General features: G+C 40.5%; 3 protein-coding genes across 5 annotated transcripts in view; 2 read left to right on the plus strand and 1 right to left on the minus strand.

Annotated features, from left to right (window-relative positions):
* Positions 1-19,003, plus strand: part of LOC139445999 (WASH complex subunit homolog 1-like) — a 136,144-nt gene extending 117,141 nt beyond the window's left edge. The window contains exons 6-8 of one of the 3 annotated variants that reach the window (XM_071227266.1): positions 3,642-3,699; positions 7,576-7,752; positions 16,666-18,983. In XM_071227266.1, coding sequence (XP_071083367.1) covers positions 3,642-3,699; positions 7,576-7,752; positions 16,666-17,063 — 633 coding nt within the window. In that variant the 3' untranslated portion in view covers positions 17,064-18,983. Of the gene's footprint in view, positions 1-3,641; positions 3,700-7,575; positions 7,753-16,665 lie in introns of all 3 variants that reach the window. The other 2 variants (XM_071227268.1, XM_071227265.1) reach the window with 2 other exon arrangements.
* LOC139446635 (uncharacterized) lies at positions 17,181-17,747 on the plus strand. The gene has a single exon (XM_071227912.1). It carries the CDS (start codon positions 17,181-17,183, stop codon positions 17,745-17,747), a length of 567 nt encoding a protein of 188 aa, XP_071084013.1.
* LOC139446637 (high mobility group nucleosome-binding domain-containing protein 5-like) lies at positions 18,744-19,751 on the minus strand. Its single transcript, XM_071227913.1, has 2 exons — positions 19,725-19,751; positions 18,744-19,190 (listed from the first exon to the last, which is right to left on the minus strand). Exons 1-2 carry the CDS (start codon positions 19,749-19,751, stop codon positions 18,744-18,746), a joined length of 474 nt encoding a protein of 157 aa, XP_071084014.1.
* Between the last annotated feature and the right edge of the window lie 344 nt (positions 19,752-20,095).

The raw sequence follows: 20,095 nt of genomic DNA on the forward strand, positions 1-20,095 counted from the left end.
ATTAGAACAAGGACAAGTGTTTGGCGACAAACATCCTATGCAAGAACGTTTATGTCTGTAATTCCTTGCTCCAAAACACATCCTATCGTTTGCACCCGCCACACACAGTAGTGTCACACACGTGCACAGGGTGTCATTCCTGATTTAGATACTTCCAGGAAGGTAGCTAAGTCAATCTTTGTTGACCATCATTTCTGTCAATCTTATTGATTCAGCATAACATACAGTTGTGATTTTCATGATTTCATTCATTGTTTGTGTTTGAACTAGCGAAGGAGCGTCTGCAATGCAAGGAGCTTCTACGGGCTATTAGCATTCTGGAAACAGTCAGTGTGCAGTGGCAAATACGTTCATTGTTACACAGTCTCTTAGGGCGTTCCAGGTCAACAAAAGTAGAACATGGTCAATAAACCTGAAACAAGGCTCTTCAAAATCTTATTGCTGCAAACTTTTATCCTACTACATACTCCATTATTGTACACAACATCGAAACTGGGGTAATCGTCGATGGTGAAAGGTCATGTTCTTAGATGAGAACGATTCATTGTGCACCTCCTTGATAGGCGGTTGTGGGGTTGTTTGGCATGACTTTCACTCCATACTGTGCATCGAAGGGTCACTGAACAGTTCTGTCAGGGCAACATACTGTCACCCTTTGTCGTCCATTTTGCAAGGCGTGTAGGTTGCCTTTCAGGACAACATTGCCCATGCTAACAATACAGTAAATCGTCAATGTTGAACTCCAGTAGCACAACAACCATAGGCTGCCAAGTCCTGCAATGACCCTAAGATCTTTCCCCATTAAACACGTCTGGGACCTGATAGGGAGGCGTGTGCGTCAACGTTATACACCGCCTACCACGGAGGCTGCAAGAGTGGAACAGAATCGCTCAAATTGCAATTCGAAAACTCACACACAGTAAACTTCATCGAGTGAATGAACTTTTGACTGATTGTAGCGGCATTACGCACAGCTGATCCAAAAAATGTCAAATTTTCCCATCTTATCCCTATTGTCCGTTGGCGGTCTAAACATCTGCTGTCCTGTGCCACCGCCAGTGGTAATGTGTTCGCAATTCGTTCATTATTGTCATAGAACTATTACTAGAAATTAATATCTCTTGCAATTTGGAAAGCTATTGTCGGATCTTGATATCATCATTTATCATTTAACTAAAGCATTTATCAATGACATAAGCTTGTCATGAAACGTGTGTGTTATACCCAAATGACATAAGTATGCAAATAAGACATACAAATTAGATAACCGGAAGTGGGAACAGGTGTTTGAAAACAACATGGAAACCTTTGATGTTGGAGACAATGTTTTAATAGATCAAACAGGGAGTGATACAGCGATGTCAGTGTTTTCAAATGTATATTACAGGTTACAGGTTGATGGTAACGAATTTGAATTTGACTGTGATGAAGGTAGTTTATCTAGAATCCCCTGTGACCAACGTTTCGTCATCGTAACACCATCGTCGAGCATGGTGAAGCAAACGACGAGCACAAAGCTTAAAGATACCTAAGGTAGATTTGTGGCGCTTGAGGACTGCATGATCGACGGCTAAAATGAAATTCGCAAAAACAAATGGGGAAAGTTATGAATGAAACAGTCTCACAGGGTTTCAGAGCAGCATCGATAGATCACTAAAACGAATAGGGTATGGCTATTCCTTCACGTCATCCTTACAATTTTCACGTTCACGGGAGATATTAAGGGGGAGGATAATTGAAAGTAGGGCGTGGAAACTCACCCAGGAGAGCCGACCCGATTGGTGATGAATAGATCGAGTCCCTCTGGCAGTCCGGATCCATTTGAATCTATAAGCCAATGCACTTTATAAACTGTCTATGCCTATACAACACAATCCATTTCATGCTAAGAGGTGTCAATGATCAATACAACATGTGTTCTGAGGACCTTGCATGTTAATGGAGATGATCAAGACTATCTCGAACTGTCCATGTGACAAGAAGGGATAGAACTTACTATGGAACAACATGTAAGCCATGTCTGCAAGTCCTGCTTCTTTCATCTCCGCAACATGGGAAAGCGTTCGACATCTTCTCACAAAAGAATCTGCACACACTTTTGCTGGATCTTTAGTCATATCACGGCTTGACTATTGCAACAGTCTCATCATTAACATCACAACTGATCAACTCCACAGGCTCCAACGTGTACAAAATACAGCAGCACGTATCTTCACGAAGACATCAAAATGAACTCAAGTAACACTCCGCTCGACATCTGTTGAGGTGACGATCCCTTTTACATTGGCGTACACACTTTAGGCATGCTTAAACCTGGCGATCAGTGGTTTATCTGCTATCACATTGGGAAAAACAAACTTTCCTCTCGATGTGCGATGCCTCCTGTCTCCAACACATTGAGACTGCTCACTAATCACACTGCGGGTAAACACCTTGTGCAAAAGTTGAATAACAATAATGTTCCGACAAATCAAATAATGCAGATAACTGGTGAATAGTGACACCGACTCAAGCATACTCTGACCTTCTTCAAGTGAGAGCGCAGTTTGATTCGAAAGTTTCATATCAGTGATATTATACCAGATATATAATCAAATCACACAGAATCGTTGTTGTCATCGTTTTTAAAGTGTTAATTATTCTGCAGTCCTCCATTAAAGTATCATGTTTAAAAGAATGCGAGAGACATTTTTTCAGTGAAAGATTATGTCATAAAGGAGTTAACAGGTTGTTTATTTTGATTCTTAGTAACGTCACACGGAAATGAAAAACATTTATCACTACGCACTATTTCTGATGTTTATTTCAGTAATGTGAAAATGATACATAGAATTCATCACTCGTGTGTTTTCATATGGGAAATACTTGGGATGAATCCTCAATTTATGTGCTGGTTTCTTTATCAACTGGTTCTCGACGTGAACACTTGATATGGCATAAAGCAATATTTATTCATTGATTCATTGGTAAAAGAATGACATCTTCTGTCACTTTCCCCCCTTCTGTCTTCTTCTCTTTGCCCTGACATGGCCTTGGTCAAACTAAGGAAATCAGAACAAAATCGAATACAGTGTCAGCATAAACTTTACTGACTAAATCTGACACCACTCAACTAATTTATCTGCAAGAATATAATCAATTAAGTTACCAGCGCCGCTGTCACTGGATCTTGATATTAACCAACTAGACTACCTCGTGAATGTTTACAGCGGAATCAAAGACCAGCTCTAGAATATATCATTAAACAGTCTAGACATAACCAACGTTTAGACTCTGATATTTTACTATACTATTTTTTAAAACAAATCTGTGATACTCTTCGAAAAAAGCATGTTTATGCCTTAAACGATTGGACTTAATTAATCTATAGTATATTCATGTGTTTTGGTCTCATGTTTGGTGTCATAATGTCATTCGTGAGGAGTGCTTTACTTTAATGCTGGCATGAATTTACAAACAAACGTATTTCTCGAAATTTATGAAAGAATCGCTGTCTATAATTCAATCGTTCCCAACATCTTCAAGTTGATAAGTGGCCTTTGTCAATTTCAATATAATGTCACTGGTAGTACCGGGTGTTATATTTGATGGTCGTGTTCATTTGCGTGATCTAAGAAATGGATCCAAATATGTTTATTCAGATTGGGAAGTCCCCAAAAAGCAGTGAAACCTCAAGATACACCTTGGATGCTTTGTCAGGTAAGTAGTAAGGACTTCGTTTCAAATGTAGATTAAGGGACCACCAGAATGGTCATTTGTAGCTCCTTGTCATGAGATGATAACAGCGTATTACCTTTATGTGTGTATCATACTAATTTTACGAAACTCGTGTCTGACTCAAGGCAGTGTTGACACTCACGCTCATAATCTCTATTTGCAACAAGTATATACATGTAAACAGTTTGTGAAAGCTACTCAACAGAAGGACACTTATATTTATTATGGACATACATCTACATCATCTTCTATGAACTTCATGTCTTTTAACTGGTCCACTGAGCTTTGCCTCCCTTTCAAGAAGCACCACGTCGATCGTATAAGTTGCCATGCAACATGCAGAGGCTAGTCAAGTGTTCACATGAACAAACACAGAAATACATGGCACCAGTCAAATTAGGGAATTGCATCGGATATAATTTTTGTCACTGATGCGTCAAATATGGAAATGACCTCCACATATCTACCATAGGACATTTTTTATGCTAAAAATATACATGTAACACATGTTATATTTGACATAACACTTTCTTAGTAGAGTACATCGGGGATTCGAACCCACACTGCAAGAGTGAGGCACCTAATCGCCAGCACACAAAGTAAGCCAATTTACACTTGTCAGAGGGGTACACGCAGAACGTGATCTAGAATACCAATTGTCGGACTTTCATTTTGTGGAAGCCTCGGTAGCTGAGTTGGTCAGATCGCTGACTTTGTGTGGGGATTAGGTGCCTCACTCTGGCTGTGTGGGTTCGAATCCCGGATGAGACTCAACTAAAAAAGGTACGAGGATCTGTACATTTGACCACTTTCTAAATGGCATTGTGTGTTCATAGCTTTCGGCTAAGGGAGTGGTGCCAATTTACACTTGTCAGAGGGGTACCGTACACAAAGTACGTCATCTACGTGATCTAATTACCAGTTTTCGGACTTTCATTTTGTGGAAGCCTCAGTGGCTGAGTGGGTTAGAACATAACTTTGTGGGCTGATGATTAGGAATCCCAGATGAATTTCACTTTTTAGAACGAGAATCAGTACTTTACTAAGAAAGTGTCATCCCAAACATAACATGTGTTACGGTTGACCACTTTCTTAAAAGCATTGTTTGTTCTTAAACAATATACAGTTATAAAAGTGTATAGCTTTTTCAGTTTTAAATTTAGTCGTTCAGACAAATGAGAGTTACAGCTCAATGGTTCCAGGAACAGTGTTCCTCTAAGCAACGAAACACGTTGACCCTTACTTCGCCAGGACAGGTGGTGGTATCAGTCGGCTTGCCACGCCCTGTATCGGGAAAATATTCATAAGAAACATTATTTTTGGATGTCAACCTCTTTATTATGATGAACACAAGGTTTCGGAGTATGTAGTTACTTATTCACTTTTGCCCGTTCTTCGGTCCCACATTCAATTAATGATGATATCAACATTGTATGTCCTCAATCCAATCAAGTATTAATATTGTCCAAACATGGGTGAAAGACCCGTACATGCTTTGAATAGTACAGATTGAGTACAGATTGAATGAAGCAACTATGATGGCCAATTAAAATTGGCCTCTTCAAAATCATGCCCTGTTTGACAAACTGAAACCAAAATTATACTCGCTCGCAGCCGATTCCTAAACAACCAATCATTTCAGAGTAAAAGTTAACCAAAAAAAGAAAGACGAATGTTCAACAGAAATCTAATACCCAGTACCTCACTTCTTGGGGGTATCAATTTAAAATTGTAAACCCTCCTGTTTACAGGAAACATACCATTCAAACACTGACAAATTTGATATACAATGTCATACTTTTCACCTCCTGATGCTAATGACAGTGGAGGTCCTTCACGCTTTAGCCCCAATCATCTTACTAACCCTCTTCAAGGTGTGGCATTCTGTGTTTTCTGATCTTCAGGCGCTCTATGATCAACTCCCCAAAGCCTGTATAAATATTTGCGATTTAATTTGGCATAATAGTCTACACACAACCAGTAAGGGGAAGCTTTTAGAAAATTCATTTCTGACAATAACCCATGTATATATCATGGTGGTTCAAAACATATGGACATCCCCGTACAGGTGCAGATGACAGTTTCAGATTTACTATTGAATGTGATTGACCCATCCACGAAGACCTCTGTGGAGTGAGCACTTTCCTATTTTTTTTAAAAAGCTGTGACACCTTCAGATAGAACTTTACTGAGGCTAACCGGCTTTGAAGAAAATACTTGCAAAATATTTTAACAACTTCATCTGTTTTTTGACATTAGTGACCCTAGACAATTCCACTGAGTCAAACTAGAGTGGGTGAGTGAATGAATTAGTTTGGTTTTTCGCCGTTTTTACAATATTCCACAAATATTACGGTGGAAACACCAGAAATGGGCCTTACACATTGTACTCTTGGGGATTCGAACCAGGGTCTTCAGCGTGACGAACGAACGCTTTAACCACGAGGCTCTCCCACCACCCAAACTAAAAACTTTACAATCTTAAATTTTAATCAAAGCTAAGCAAGCTTAGGTAGAAGGTAGTTTCCATTAATAAATACGGTAAAGCAATCGTAAAATCAATTCTGCGTTTAGCAGATATATCTTATGAATATGGAAAGGGTTTGTCACGTTTATTAACATATCTTGTCATGCTAAAAATATGCGTACATTAGAGAGGCAGTTATAACTGTGTCTCAATAAAATTCACAAATGGTCCTAAAACGGGTTCATATTTTCAAAATAAAAAACAATTGTATATATTTATTTGGAAATAAGAAAACACTTAGGAATAAGATCCAAACCCTCCATTTCCTCTGCCAACATCAATTTGTCCTACTAAGCTTATTGTAGCTGGCACAGCCAGAGGTAGACCTGACAATAATTAAACTAAAGCAATTGTGACACAAAATATGTCCATATTTAACACATTTACATCCATATTTTCAGAATCATTGGTAGTGACTAGTGAATGATATACAATTCAAGTTTCGTGCCGTGGTTAAGGCATAGGATGTTTTCTGAGGCTGACAAAATGGGCGTTGCTTAAACTGGAGTCGTTGTATGAACATTATATATAATTGCAGTTTGTTTTTGCGCATATGGATTCTTCTTCTTTTAAAGTTAAAAGTAGAGAATATTTCCAAAAAATGTTTCAATGCAAATCCCTATTTTGACTTGTACCATATGTTGCCGTGATTTTTCATGTGAACACTTGACTTGTCTTTGTATGTGTTTGCCATGGTGCCACCGATGGAGCAGGACACCCTCCCCCTTTCGCGAATAGTGAAACATGCATTTATGATATGTTTGAAATCGTATGCTGGACTCCGCTTTTAGTAGAGGTTTCTTAAGGTTATTAAAATGTTTTTCGTCTTTATTTACAAACCTAAATGTGTTATTAGATAGATGTACATGTCATTGATACATTTGTAACATGTATCAATAGCATTATTAACGTGGGTCCGCAACCTGAAAGTGTGCATCCTTCAACAGAACATAGCCATTGCAGTTGTAAAGTCATGTACAGGTAATAAAGGACGCATGTGACTCATAATAGATAATATACACTAACTACCTGTCAACATGATATCCCCAATTAATTTCCGAAAACTAATCATACATCACAAATCAAGTTCCAAGGTAAGTGAAAGTGTAACCTGCAAAGCGAAATTTCCTGTTGGTTTCCGAACATCACAATAGTGTTAACACGTTAACACGTAATATTACGTTAACACAACAATTTGGATAGAGTGAATCATTGTCATCATGTGTCGTTCCTTTTTTTGTCAGTTGTTTCCGTACATGCACGTTCTAGTCAAACAACGCTTTTTGAATGTCTGTAAATAAGCCTTATGACCAATTGCTACCAATTTGCAGAAGCACTAACTTCAGGTAAGACGCTGGCGGACAACCTTGAAGAAGAAACTGTGCAGCGGATGCGGAAGATTCTGGAAGACATCAATACAAACGTCGATAAAAAAATGATAGAAATTATTCCATTTCTCCAGCAATACATGGATCATATAATGGGGAGCCTAAAGAAACCACAAAGAGGTAGTGTATATACAAATTATTAGAGTGTATAATATGTAATATAATGCTCAGTGCTTCCTGTAGATCTGCCGATAGGCCAGGACGTCGTGCGGGGGCGAGCTGCAGCTCGTTCCGCATATGTTCGAAAGGGTTAAGGTCTGGTGACCGGGTTGGTCACTCCATGAGGACAATAGTCTCCAGCTCTAAGGAGGTATCATCGACCCTGACACGATGAGGTCGTGCGTTATCGTCCAGGAGGATGAAGTCTGGTCCGACTGCACGGCATACGGTCTCACGTACACATCCAGAATGTCATCCCTGTAGAGCACACCTGACATCGTTGCCGCTGTGGGACATGGATATCAGCTTTTCTATCTCCACTTATAACACCGACCCGTGAAGATCCGGGGTAGAATAGGTCTTCAGCAACCCATGCTTGCCGTAAAAGGCGACTATGCTTGTCGTAAGAGGCGACTAACTGGATCTGGTGGTCAGGCTCGCTGACTTGGTTGATGCATGTCTTCGATCTCACTTGCGTGGATAGATGCTCATGATGTCAATCACTGGATTGTCTGGTCCAGACTTGATTATTTACAGACCGCAGTCATATTGCTGTAATATTGCTGAGTGGGGCGTCAAACAACAAACAAACAAAACTAATCCCACCCCAAATCATGATTGAGCCCCCTCCATGTTTGGCTTCGTTGGAACCCTAAAATGTTCTCCTTGTCTACACAATCTCTGGCACTTTTATTACTTGCCCGTGAAGAGATCACCCGTTTAGAAAACATACAGCTGTATTACATATTGTGTAATACAAAAAAGCGTGCTTATGTACTCTCGGAACACGTTTCACGAACAAATATTAAAAGCTCTCAACATCCCTTGGCTTATTCAACAGCATTGCGTTTGGAGATGATAGATCACTGAGGGGAGCTTATGCACACTCGATGACCCCAGCAACCTTGTTGCTAGGCTGACGTAACATGGCATTGTTTTGCCGATGGATCTTGCAACAAAATTCCACAAATTACGTCATCGGGTATTGTGACTTGATTGTAAACTTTGAGGTGCAAGGCCCCGTTTCACAAGGCGATCGTATTGTAGCGCAACGACAGTCGTTAGTCTAAGTTAAAGTATGTGAGTTGCGATAACCTTAGCGCTACGATAATTTTGTGGAATGGACGCCTGAATTCTAAATGTGGACCGTTGTATGGTTTTAAATTCCTACGTTTCAACTTTTGACGTGTTTGAAGTATTATTCTGTGAAACTCAATTGGATTATGCCTTGGATCGTGTAGGTGTCAGCCTATTCACTCTCAACAGTGTAATTCTAAAAACGTTATAAATGGCAAGTAATAAATCAAATACTTAACTCGCTCCCGTGTAAAACCAATTTGATGAAACTCATGAATAGTTAGGATACCAGAACTATTCACTCGTTTCATAAAATTGGTATTACACGGGAGCTCGTTTAGCATTCTATATATCTGAGAAGTCTGGACAGTATCTCGATTTTATCTGTGCAACGTACTGGACATTTCAATTTTTATGTTTTGTTTTATCCTCAGCAAACATTGAGTAGTATAAGAAATGACAGTAAATATTCTATTTTCATAAGATGCTACAATTTTAATATTTAGTTAATATTTAGGCAGATAACCGTAAGTAAACGAATTACAAACGACACTCAGTTCAGAAACGAGACGACGATAACAGGGTCCTAGACATACAAATAGTCGCCTGCAGTGTATTATAAACCGCTAGCCAACCAAAGCTCAAGTAAATCTTTCATGTGTAGTTCCCAGTGAAGACGTGGGGTAGAATGTGGCTTTGTTGTTAGAGGCGATTAAATTGGCCAACCCATTTCCAGCGAAACTGCGTCTGGTTGTTGAGGGCGCTGGAGCAAGAAACTGTGTACATCAACCGGTGGTTGAAGTAGTGATATAAATCATGTTTTATGATCAAACTTTGGTTGCTAGTGGTTTATATTTTAATTAGTAAAATCTAAAAGTGTTGATATCAAACGCGTTTAAATTAGTGTGTTTTATAACTGCGCATGCGCATGCGTGAACTGTAATGGTCGCAGTTTCAACGTTCTTCAAAACAAATGATATTCTAAAGACTACAAGAATGTCCACAATGCAAAAACGTGTCCAGTATGGATATCTCAAGGTACTGATTTGATTTATGAAATCACTTTTCTCATAACAGTTCCTACTTTATTGGAAATAACTTAAAACTTTCTATATCATTACAATGTGCTGCGTGTTTGAGGCTGATTAGAGCTCACGTACCAGCCGTGCTCGGAGGCTTCTACCTTGATTGGTTAACAATGACCGATGTTGAGGAAACATTCTACAACACCCAGCCAAGCGACAGTCAGCATATAGCCATCTATGACGATGTCAAGCGTAAGCTGGGACACTAAGACAAAGAGTCTTTCCAACAATCTTTGATTGAGATATACAAGAGTGACCCACGTGAGCTAAATCACATACGTGAAAGTATTTACGACCATGCAAGGGATACATGCGATGATTTTCCACCTGGGAAATTGGTATCCCGTAGAGCCAAGAACAATGATAAACAGGCTGTTCTCAACAAATAATCACAGGATATATACTACATATTTCACTATGTGGAAGGTGGCATACCGGATCATGTATTGCAAGCAAAGGTACTCAGCCGAGCAAGCATTAAATCCATGGGAAACCAGTCTATGTGTACGCCTAATAAAGAGGATGACGATACAACTGAGCACACTGCAGCTGACGTCATACCACTCGAGGAGAGTGACTCAATATCTACAATTCTCAGCCATGTTATACAGATAAAACAGTGCATTGCTCGTGGAAATGATATGGCTGAAAACAAATTAGCACAATTGGAAAACAAATTCACCCACGAAATGAACTTACTCAGGGAGGCTATCTGTGAAAAGGACAAACTTGTCAATGAAGTTTTATAAGTAAATAACAAACTGAGCGACTCTGAAGACAGGCGCACGGAGCTGAGGGCAGAGCTAAAGTTGTGCAACCAACAAAACAAATCATATCGTGATCATATCATTGAACTGGAAAATGAAATGCTCCGGTTGAACTACTCAGTTGACTCCAAACTCAAAGTCATCGAAAGCAAGATTACCACTATATCTAACAAGCATAAATCTAATGGTGAAAATAAACTTAACGTGACAGTAGCTCATGTCGTCGAATCACATATAAAAGATGGACCATCTACCACAACTAAGTCTCCAACAGCATCGATGTCAAATACACCTGATATTAACACGGATGAAGACAGATCAGCGCAAGGCAGGCCAAAGCCATGTGTTCACTCAGACACCCAGCGTCGTGAACGTGAGACAACACCTACCCAAGATAACATCGCTACGGGCAAGGATAAATCAGCACACGATTACCTTGATCTAACTGAACGGAACTACGACTATGACGTCACCTACCAGGATGAACATAGTGAAACAGAGCCGTGGCAACAGGTGAGCTCGAGCAAAACCTACCGATCCCCCACTGATAATCACCTCACCAACGAGAAACCGAAATCGTACCCCATCAGATCACTGGCAAAGACGTACCACGCCCTAGAAGGAGTACCGAGAATCCGGACAAAACGACTAGTTCTGTACAACATCAAAGCTGATGAACCATTTGACTCTGTCAAAGATCTGATATACGAGTACGCCCAGGATATGCGTGTGCGTGTCACCTTTGTCCGACTTATGAAGAAAAATCAACCCTACAACTACCAACACACCTACACTGTGCAAGTGAACATCGACTATGAACACTTCGTTTCTACTAATCCAGATTTTTGGCCTCCAGGTATTAAAACGAGAGAATATGCACCCAAGACCCGGATGACATCTCGTAACGCCGACTCTCATACCCACAGGTAATAAAACATTCATGTGTCACATCCAGTTTAGAAGGGACACTGTGATCAAGGTGGGTGTACTCCTAATGACGCTATCATTATTAACATGGAATGTACGTGGAGTTCTCCACGGTACAGACTATATTCGCCAGACATTGTCTCGACATGTTGATGTTGTGGCCCTACAGGAGCATTGGCTGCCGGCAAATAGAATGTCTAAATTAAATATGTTTCAGGATCTAAATTTGATATCCTCTTATGCTGTTTCTCCGGAAACATGCTGTTTTCGGGGATCAGATGGATTAGCAATCCTAGTTAATAGCAACAGCGAGTGATAAGCTCACACTATCACTGTAAGCACAGACCACGCAATAGCTATCAAACTAACTCGGCGACACTACTGTGATATTTATGTAATAGCATGTCGCCTACCTTCAACTCATGTACTACATTCTGTGTATTGTGACGCCCTTAACGAACTCATAGATATGTATGATGACCTCTGTGAACAGGGTGTTACTTTTATCCTTGGTGATCTTAATGCAGATATTAGACAGATAGACAGATAGATAGACATATTTATTTGTATAAGGCCATTTGACCCATTGTACAAAATACATTTACATTTTATATATCTAAGAGTTACCTAATTGATACTTTTTTTGTGTGTGTGTGTTGAGAACACGTACATTAGAAATTTGGCAAAATTTATCATTGCATCGTTGTTGGATACTTGACAGAGTCTTTCTAAACAAAAATAATTATGATTAACTGTCTTTGGGATATACATTTCCCGCCGACTTGCATTAAGAGGACAGTTGTATATAACATGAAGTTCATCCTCAATTACATGACATAAGACGGCATCCTCCTCAATATTAGCAACACCCCTACGTATAAGTTAAATACAAAGAGTATTCTGTCCACATCTAAATTTGGTTATTAGCCTTCTATATTCACAATGCTTAATATTGGATAAATATTTTTCACAAACGATATTAGACTTATGCAGTTTATAGAATGAGAGGGTCTTGCTGCCTAGAGATGCATGCCAATCTTGAAACGAACAATCTTTAACTCTTTCGCTAAACATATGTACAAATAATTCTGCATTGCCAACGCCTTGTGCAGCCCATACATCCCCAAAACCATAATGACTTAGCAAAAGTCTGATATGCGATGCCCAGTTAGGACGTTTTCTATCAGCAATGGATAATAACATTTTATAACACTGGTATGGGAAACTGTTTGGACTCATTTGCAAAATCTTAAACCAATATTTAATGCATTTCACATGATAAATAGTATGAAGTGGATACCTACCACATTCACCATAGGCTACTGCATTTGCAGTCCTGTAGCCCGTGTGAAGTAAAAATGCAGATATTTGTAAGCACTATCTCTCTGCCCGGGATAAGTCAGTTAGCACTGCTATATCTGATAGACACCTCCTACACACCATTAGTGAGTTCGCAACCCATTCCCCACGTTATACATGTAGATCCAAGGATAACACCTTAAAGAGTATGATTGACTATATTCTGGTACCCTCTTGGATAAAAGACCATGTTACCGATATCCATGTTATAGATACATGCCCTTATACGGTGTCAGATCATCTCCCATGTTTATTATCTATGTCATTGAGAGCCTTTGGTCGAAATAATCTCAATATTAACCCCCCTGTTCCAAATTGGAACAAAGCAAGTCAAGATGATATACTCATGTACCAAAGTGAATTTGGTACATATCTTAACTCCTTTCACGACTGTAATCTGTCTTGTCAGCCTGAAAATGTTGACACATATAGCGACCATATAAGTAAATGCCTTTTACTTGCAAGTTCCAATTGTATCCCTAAAAGTGAATATAAACCTTATCTTAAACCATTCAGGAAACCTGATGGACTAAATGATGCACATTACCGTATGAGGGTTGCCAAAACTCAGATTTGCGCATCTCTTATAAAACTGAAAAGAGACACTTCAGGCGCCTCTATCGAAAATCGAAAAGGTCCAACAAAAAGAATACCCTAAGGGAGATTGAGAGGTCAGCTGAACTTGATATAAACTCTTTTTATAAAACTGTTAGAAAACAACGAGGGCGGGTGGCCGAGATACCTATACTTAACTATAAGGACGAATGTGGTTCTACACCCTCAGCTATTTGCAGATTATGGGGTAAATACTTTTCAGATTTAGCCAAACCCTACCATTCCGAAGGATTTGATGAATTATTTAAAGAAGATATAACTAGTAAGGTACAGATATTTAAACAAGTACGAGAGAAGCCTGACGAGGAATTGGAAAAATAATTTACATGTCAAGAGATAAGAGAGGCCGTCAAATCCCTCAGCAGGAATAAATCCTCAGGTCCGGATAAGATTACAAATGAACATATTATCTATCCAGGAGAACATCTTATTTATTCCTTACGTATACTTTTTAGTAATATGATGAAACTACAATATGTACCCTATGATTATAGACTTGGTATGGTCATACCAATATATAAGGGGAAGAATGAAAAATCTGACCCTCGAAATTATAGAGGTATTACTCTCACATCATGTCTCTGTAAGCTCTTTGAAAAAATACTGCTCAAACGTATAGACGACAAACTATGTAGGCTTAACCCAGACTTTCCTGATATGCTACAGTTTGGTTTTAGAAAAGAACATGGAGCTATTATGTCAGTATTTACTTTGATCGAAGGCATTCAGTATTACATACAAAGAGACTCTGGAACAAAGGGAGTCTATGCAGCTTTCTTAGATAATGAAAAAGCATTCGATAGGATATGGCACGATGGATTATTTTACAAACTACATAAACTGGGCATTAGAGGTAATACATGGAAATTACTACATCATTGTTATACAACTAGTTATACTTATATTTCCTACCAAGGTGAACAATCAGACAGATATATGGTTCATCAAGGTGTTGGCCAAGGCAGAGTTATCTCTGCTTGTTGTTTTCTTGTTTTTATAAATGACCTCATTACAGCCCTTAGACAAGCACAATGTGGCATTCGTGCATATGGTATGGATATTCCCGCAGTCTTGCTTGCCGACGATACTACACTTATTAGCGCATCACCGAGAGGCTTACAAACATCCCTTGATATTGTACATACATATGCCTCAAGGTGGCCCCTAACATACAATCCATCAAAAAGTGCAATAATTGTGTTCACCAAAGCAAAACGCAAGGGGTATAACTGTCATTGTAAAATTGGTAATATACACATCACTACATCTGACTCTACCGTGTATGGTGGAATACTTCTAACATACAATCTGTCCTGTAAAACAAGAATTGAAAAGTACAGTCAGAAAGCAAGACAAAATATTAACTCCCTAAGATCTTTAGTATTAAATAGTTATGATCTTCATCCAATTTCAGGCCTGAAAATATGTCTCAGAATGATACTCAAAACCAGCCTTTATGGATGTGAATTACTCTATGACATTAAGGGTCAACATGCCGCTCTGTTGGAGGGCACGCAAAGATATTTTGCACGCATTGTACAGGGTCTTGATCAAAGATCTCCTTCAGAATCTACTATTTCGAACCTTGGATTTTGGACAATTACTGCATATATTGATAAATGCAAACTTTTATTTCTTGGTCGTTTATGCAATCTGAACTGTAATAACTTTGCAAAAGATATTTTCTGCGCGTCCATTGCAAGCCCTGTCAATTCAAAGACAATCTATGGAGAACTTAAATCAACACTTGATAAATACAATCTGGGTCCCTAACTTCGTACATATACTCAGTACGGCACTTTCCCTCCAAAATTGAAATTGAGAAATCGTGTTAACGAAACTATATGCAAATACGAAGAACAATCATGGCTCACAAATGTATCAAATAACGCAAGCATGTCCCGTTATAAGAGAAATCATACGAAATTAACATAACATGTACTTTGGCAATTAGCTTTTCTGTACCCAGAATATCGACCTGCTTTACAACTCTGTGTGAAAGTCTCATCACGCAGTAAACTTTCGAAAGAGTGCATGCTCTGTAATAGGCATGCTTTCGACTATGAAAGTCACATTATTTTACATTGTGAAGCGCTGATATCAGAAAGAAATGCGTTTTTCTCTTCTCTTATTGACGTACTTGACGTTCAAAAATATGTTGATTTTGAAATGCAAGACGAAACAGATATGTTATCAGTCTTATTTTTGGACTGAAACAAAATTTACTCACAATCTGGATCAACACACCTGGGAAACTATTATACTTCAATTCGCCTCGTATCTGTACAAACTAAGGCATCTTTTGATATATATCTGCTAGTGAAAATCTGTCATCATTTAGGTATCTGAATTTGATAAACTGTGTGTAATTATAAATATGTTATGCCTTTTGATTGTGTTAACTGCGTGTAATTGAATATATTTTCATTGTAATCTTCGGAATGACATCTGGAGGAAATAAAGAATTTCTCTCTCTCTCTCTCTCTCTCTCTCTCTCTCTCTCTCTCTCTCTCTCTCTCTCTCTCTCTCTCTGGCTGAAATATTGCCGGTTTGATGTACATTTCACTCACGTGAAGACAAGGGAACAAAATAATCAAACATACTTACCTGTAACTAATGTTATACTTGGGATAACACTTTCTTAGTAAAGTACAGATTCTAGTACTTTTTTGGATTGAGTCCCGTCCGGAATTCGAACCCACACCTGCCAGGGTGAGGCACCTAATCGCCAGCACACAAAGTCAGCGATCTAACCCACTCAACCACCGAGCCTTCCTTCCGGTGGCTGAGTGGGTTAGATCGCTGATCGCCAGAAACCTATGGTTGTGAGTTCGAATCCCGGTTCGCCCCGATTATGTTACTAGGTTTGTCAGCACCATACCTGTGCTCGTGGGTTTCACCGAAGTAGTAAACGTCTGAGACCTGCATCACTTCGGGCTTTCCTCCAACACTAAGCTGACACGCCGTGATATAACTTGAATACTGTTAAAAGCGGTGTTAAACCCAACTCACTCACTCACTCATAGCTCCGGCCCCTTTTTCAGAACCTGCTCGAAATCAAAACCAAGCTCCAGGTCTAGGTCCAGCTCTTGTTCCCGCTCCAGCCGAGGCTCAAGCTCAAGCTCAAGCGCTAAATCCAGATCCTCCTGTTCCTCCTACAGATCCTGCTCCTTCACCAGATCATGATCACACTCCAATTCAAGATCAAGATACAGCTCCTGCGTCTTCTCCAGGTTATGATCATGCTCCAACTCATGCTCCTGCTACATATCCTGGTCCTCCTCCAGATTGTGATCATACTCCAACTCATGCTCCTGCTACAGACCCTGCTCCTTCTCCAGATTTTGATCATATCAAGATCCACCGACAAACCCTGCTCCTTCTCAAGATTATGATCATACTCCAACTCATGATCCTGCTATATATCCTGGTCCTTCTCTAGGTTATAATCATACTCCATCTCATGCTCCTGCTACAGACCCTGCTTCTACTCCATGTTTTGATCATACTCCACCTCATGATCCTGCTATATATCCTGGTCCTTCTCCAGATTTTGATCATGCTCCAACTCATGCTCCTGCTACAGATCCTGCTCCTTCTCCATTTTTTTTATCATACTCCAACCCATGATCCTGCCACATATCCTGCTCCTTCTCCAGATTGTGATCATACTCCAACTCATGCTCCTACTACATATCCTGGTCCACCGTCAGATTCTGATCATACTCCAACTCATGATCCTGCTACAGACCCTGCTCCTTCTCCAGATTATGATCATACTCCAACTTATGCTCCTCCCACAGATCCTGCTTCTTCTCCAGGTTTTGATCATACTCCACCTCATGATCCTGCTATATATCCTGGTCCTTCTCCAGATTTTTATCATGCTCCAACTCCTGCTCCTGCTACAGACCCTGCTCCTTCTCCAGATTTTGATCATGCTCTAACTCATGCACCTCACACATATCCTGGTCCTCCAGATTGTGATTATACTCCAACTCATGCTCCTGCTACAGATCCTGCTCCTTCTCCAGGTTATGATCATACTCCAACTCGTGATCCTGCTGCAGACCCTGCTCCTACTCCAGATTTTGATCATGCTCAAACTCTTGATCCTGCTACATGACCTGGTCATTCTCCAGATTGTGATCATGCTCCAACTCATGCTCCTGCCACATATCCTTCCCCTTCTCCAGATTATGATCATACTCCAACTCATGCTCCTCCCAAAGATCCTGCCCCTTCTCCAGATTGTGATCATACTCCAACACATGATCCTGCCACATATCCTGCTCCTTCTCCAGATTGTGATCATACTCCAAATCATGCTCCTGCTATATATCCTAGTCCTTCTCCAGATTGTGATCATACTCCAACTAATGCTCCTGCTACAGACCCTGCTCCTTCTCCAGATTGTGATCATACTTCAACTCATGCTCCTCCCACATATCCTGGTCCTCCAGATTTTGATCATACTCCAACTCATGATCCTGCCACATATCCTGGTCCTCCTCCAGATCGTGACCATACTCCAACCCATGCTCCTGCTACAGACCCTGCTCCTTCTCCAGATTGTGATCATACTTCAACTCATGCTCCTCCCACATATCCTGTTCCTCCAGATTGTGATCATACTCCAACTCATGATCTTGCCACATATCCTGGTCCTTCTCCAGATTGTGATCATACTTCAACTCATGCTCCTGCCACATATCCTGCTCCTTCTCAAGATTGTGATCATACTCGTGATCCTGCCACATATCCTGCCCCTTCTCCAGATTTTGATCATATCACGATCCCCCTACAGACCCTGCTCCTTCTCCAGATTTTGATCATGCTCTAACTCATGCACCTCACACATATCCTGGTCCTCCAGATTGTGATCATACTCTAACTCATGATCCTGCTACAGACCCTGCTCCTTCCCCAGATTGTGATCATACTCCAACTCATGCTCCTCCCACAGATCCTGCCCCTTCTCCAGATTATGATCATACTCTAACTCATGATCCTGCTACAGACCCTGCTCTTTCTCCAGATTGTGATCATACTCTAACTCATGCTCCTCCCACAGATCCTGCTCCTTCTCCAGATTTTGATCATACTCCAACTCATGATCCTGCTACAGACCTTGCTCTTTCTCCAGATTTTGATCATGCTCCAACTCGTGATCATGCCACATATCCTGCTCCTTCTCCAGATTGTGATCATACTCCAACTCATGCTCCTCCCACAGATCCTGCCCCTTCTCCAGATTGTGATCATACTCCAACTCATGCTCCTCCCACATATCCTGGTCCTTCTCCAGATTGTGATCATACCCCAACTCATGCTCCTGACACATATCATGCTCCTTCTCCAGATTGTGATCATACTCCAACTCATGCTGCTCCCACAGATCCTGCCCCTTCTCCAGATTGTGATCATACTCCAACCCATGACCCTGTCCCAAATCCTGCTCCTTCTCCAGATTGTGATCATACTCCAACTCATGCTCCTCCCACAGATCCTGCCCCTTCTCCAGATTATGATCATACTCTAACTCATGCTCCTCCCACAGATCCTGCCCCTTCTCCAGATTATGATCATACTCTAACTCATGATCCTGCTACAGACCCTGCTCCTTCTCCAGATTGTGATCATACTCCAACTCATGCTCCTCCCACAGATCCTGCCCCTTCTCCAGATTGTGATCATACTCCAACTCATGATCCTGCTACAGACCTGGGTCCTTCTCCAGATTTTGATCATGCTCCAACTCATGATCCTGCTACATATCCTGGTCCTTCTCCAAATTGTGATCATGCTCCAACTCATGATCCTGCTACATATCCTGGTCCTTCTCCAAATTGTGATCATGCTCTAACTCATGATCCTGCTACATATCCTGCCCCTTCTCCAGGATTGTGATCATACTCTAACTCATGCTCCTCCCACAGATCCTGCCCCTTCTCCAGATTATGATCATACTCTAACTCATGATCCTGCTACATACCCTGCTCCTTCTCCAGATTGTGATCATACTCCAACTCATGCTCCTCCCACAGATCCTGCCCCTTCTCCAGATTGTGATCATACTCCAACTCATGATCCTGCTACAGACCTGGGTCCTTCTCCAGATTTTGATCATGCTCTAACTCATGATCCTGCTACATATCCTGGTCCTTCTCCAAATTGTGATCATGCTCCAACTCATGATCCTGCTACATATCCTGGTCCTTCTCCAAATTGTGATCATGCTCTAACTCATGATCCTGCTACATATCCTGGTCCTTCTCCAAATTGTGATCATACTCCAACTCATGCTCCCCCCACAGATTCTGCCCCTTCTCCAGATTGTGATCATACCCCAAATCATGCTCCTGACACATATCCTGATCCTTCTCCAGATCGTGATCATACTCCAACGCATGATCCTGCTACAGACATTGCTCCTTCTCCAGATTTTGATCATGCTCCAACTCGTGATTCTGC

The sequence above is a fragment of the Haliotis cracherodii genome, unplaced genomic scaffold (assembly GCF_022045235.1).
Source record: "Haliotis cracherodii isolate W230 unplaced genomic scaffold, xgHalCrac1.p SCAF_6, whole genome shotgun sequence".
NCBI classification, from domain to species: Eukaryota; Metazoa; Mollusca; class Gastropoda; order Lepetellida; family Haliotidae; genus Haliotis; species Haliotis cracherodii.

Coding starts and splice junctions, on each gene's coding strand:
- LOC139446635 (XM_071227912.1), top strand. CDS start 17,181: ATGCTCCAACTCATGCTCCTGCTACAGATCCTGCTCCTTCTCCATTTT.
- LOC139446637 (XM_071227913.1), bottom strand. CDS start 19,751: ATGATCAAAATCTGGAGAAGGACCCAG. Junction 19,191..19,724: donor AAATCTGGAGAAGGACCCAG/GTCTGTAGCAGG, acceptor AATCTGGAGAAG/GGGCAGGATCTGTGGGAGGA.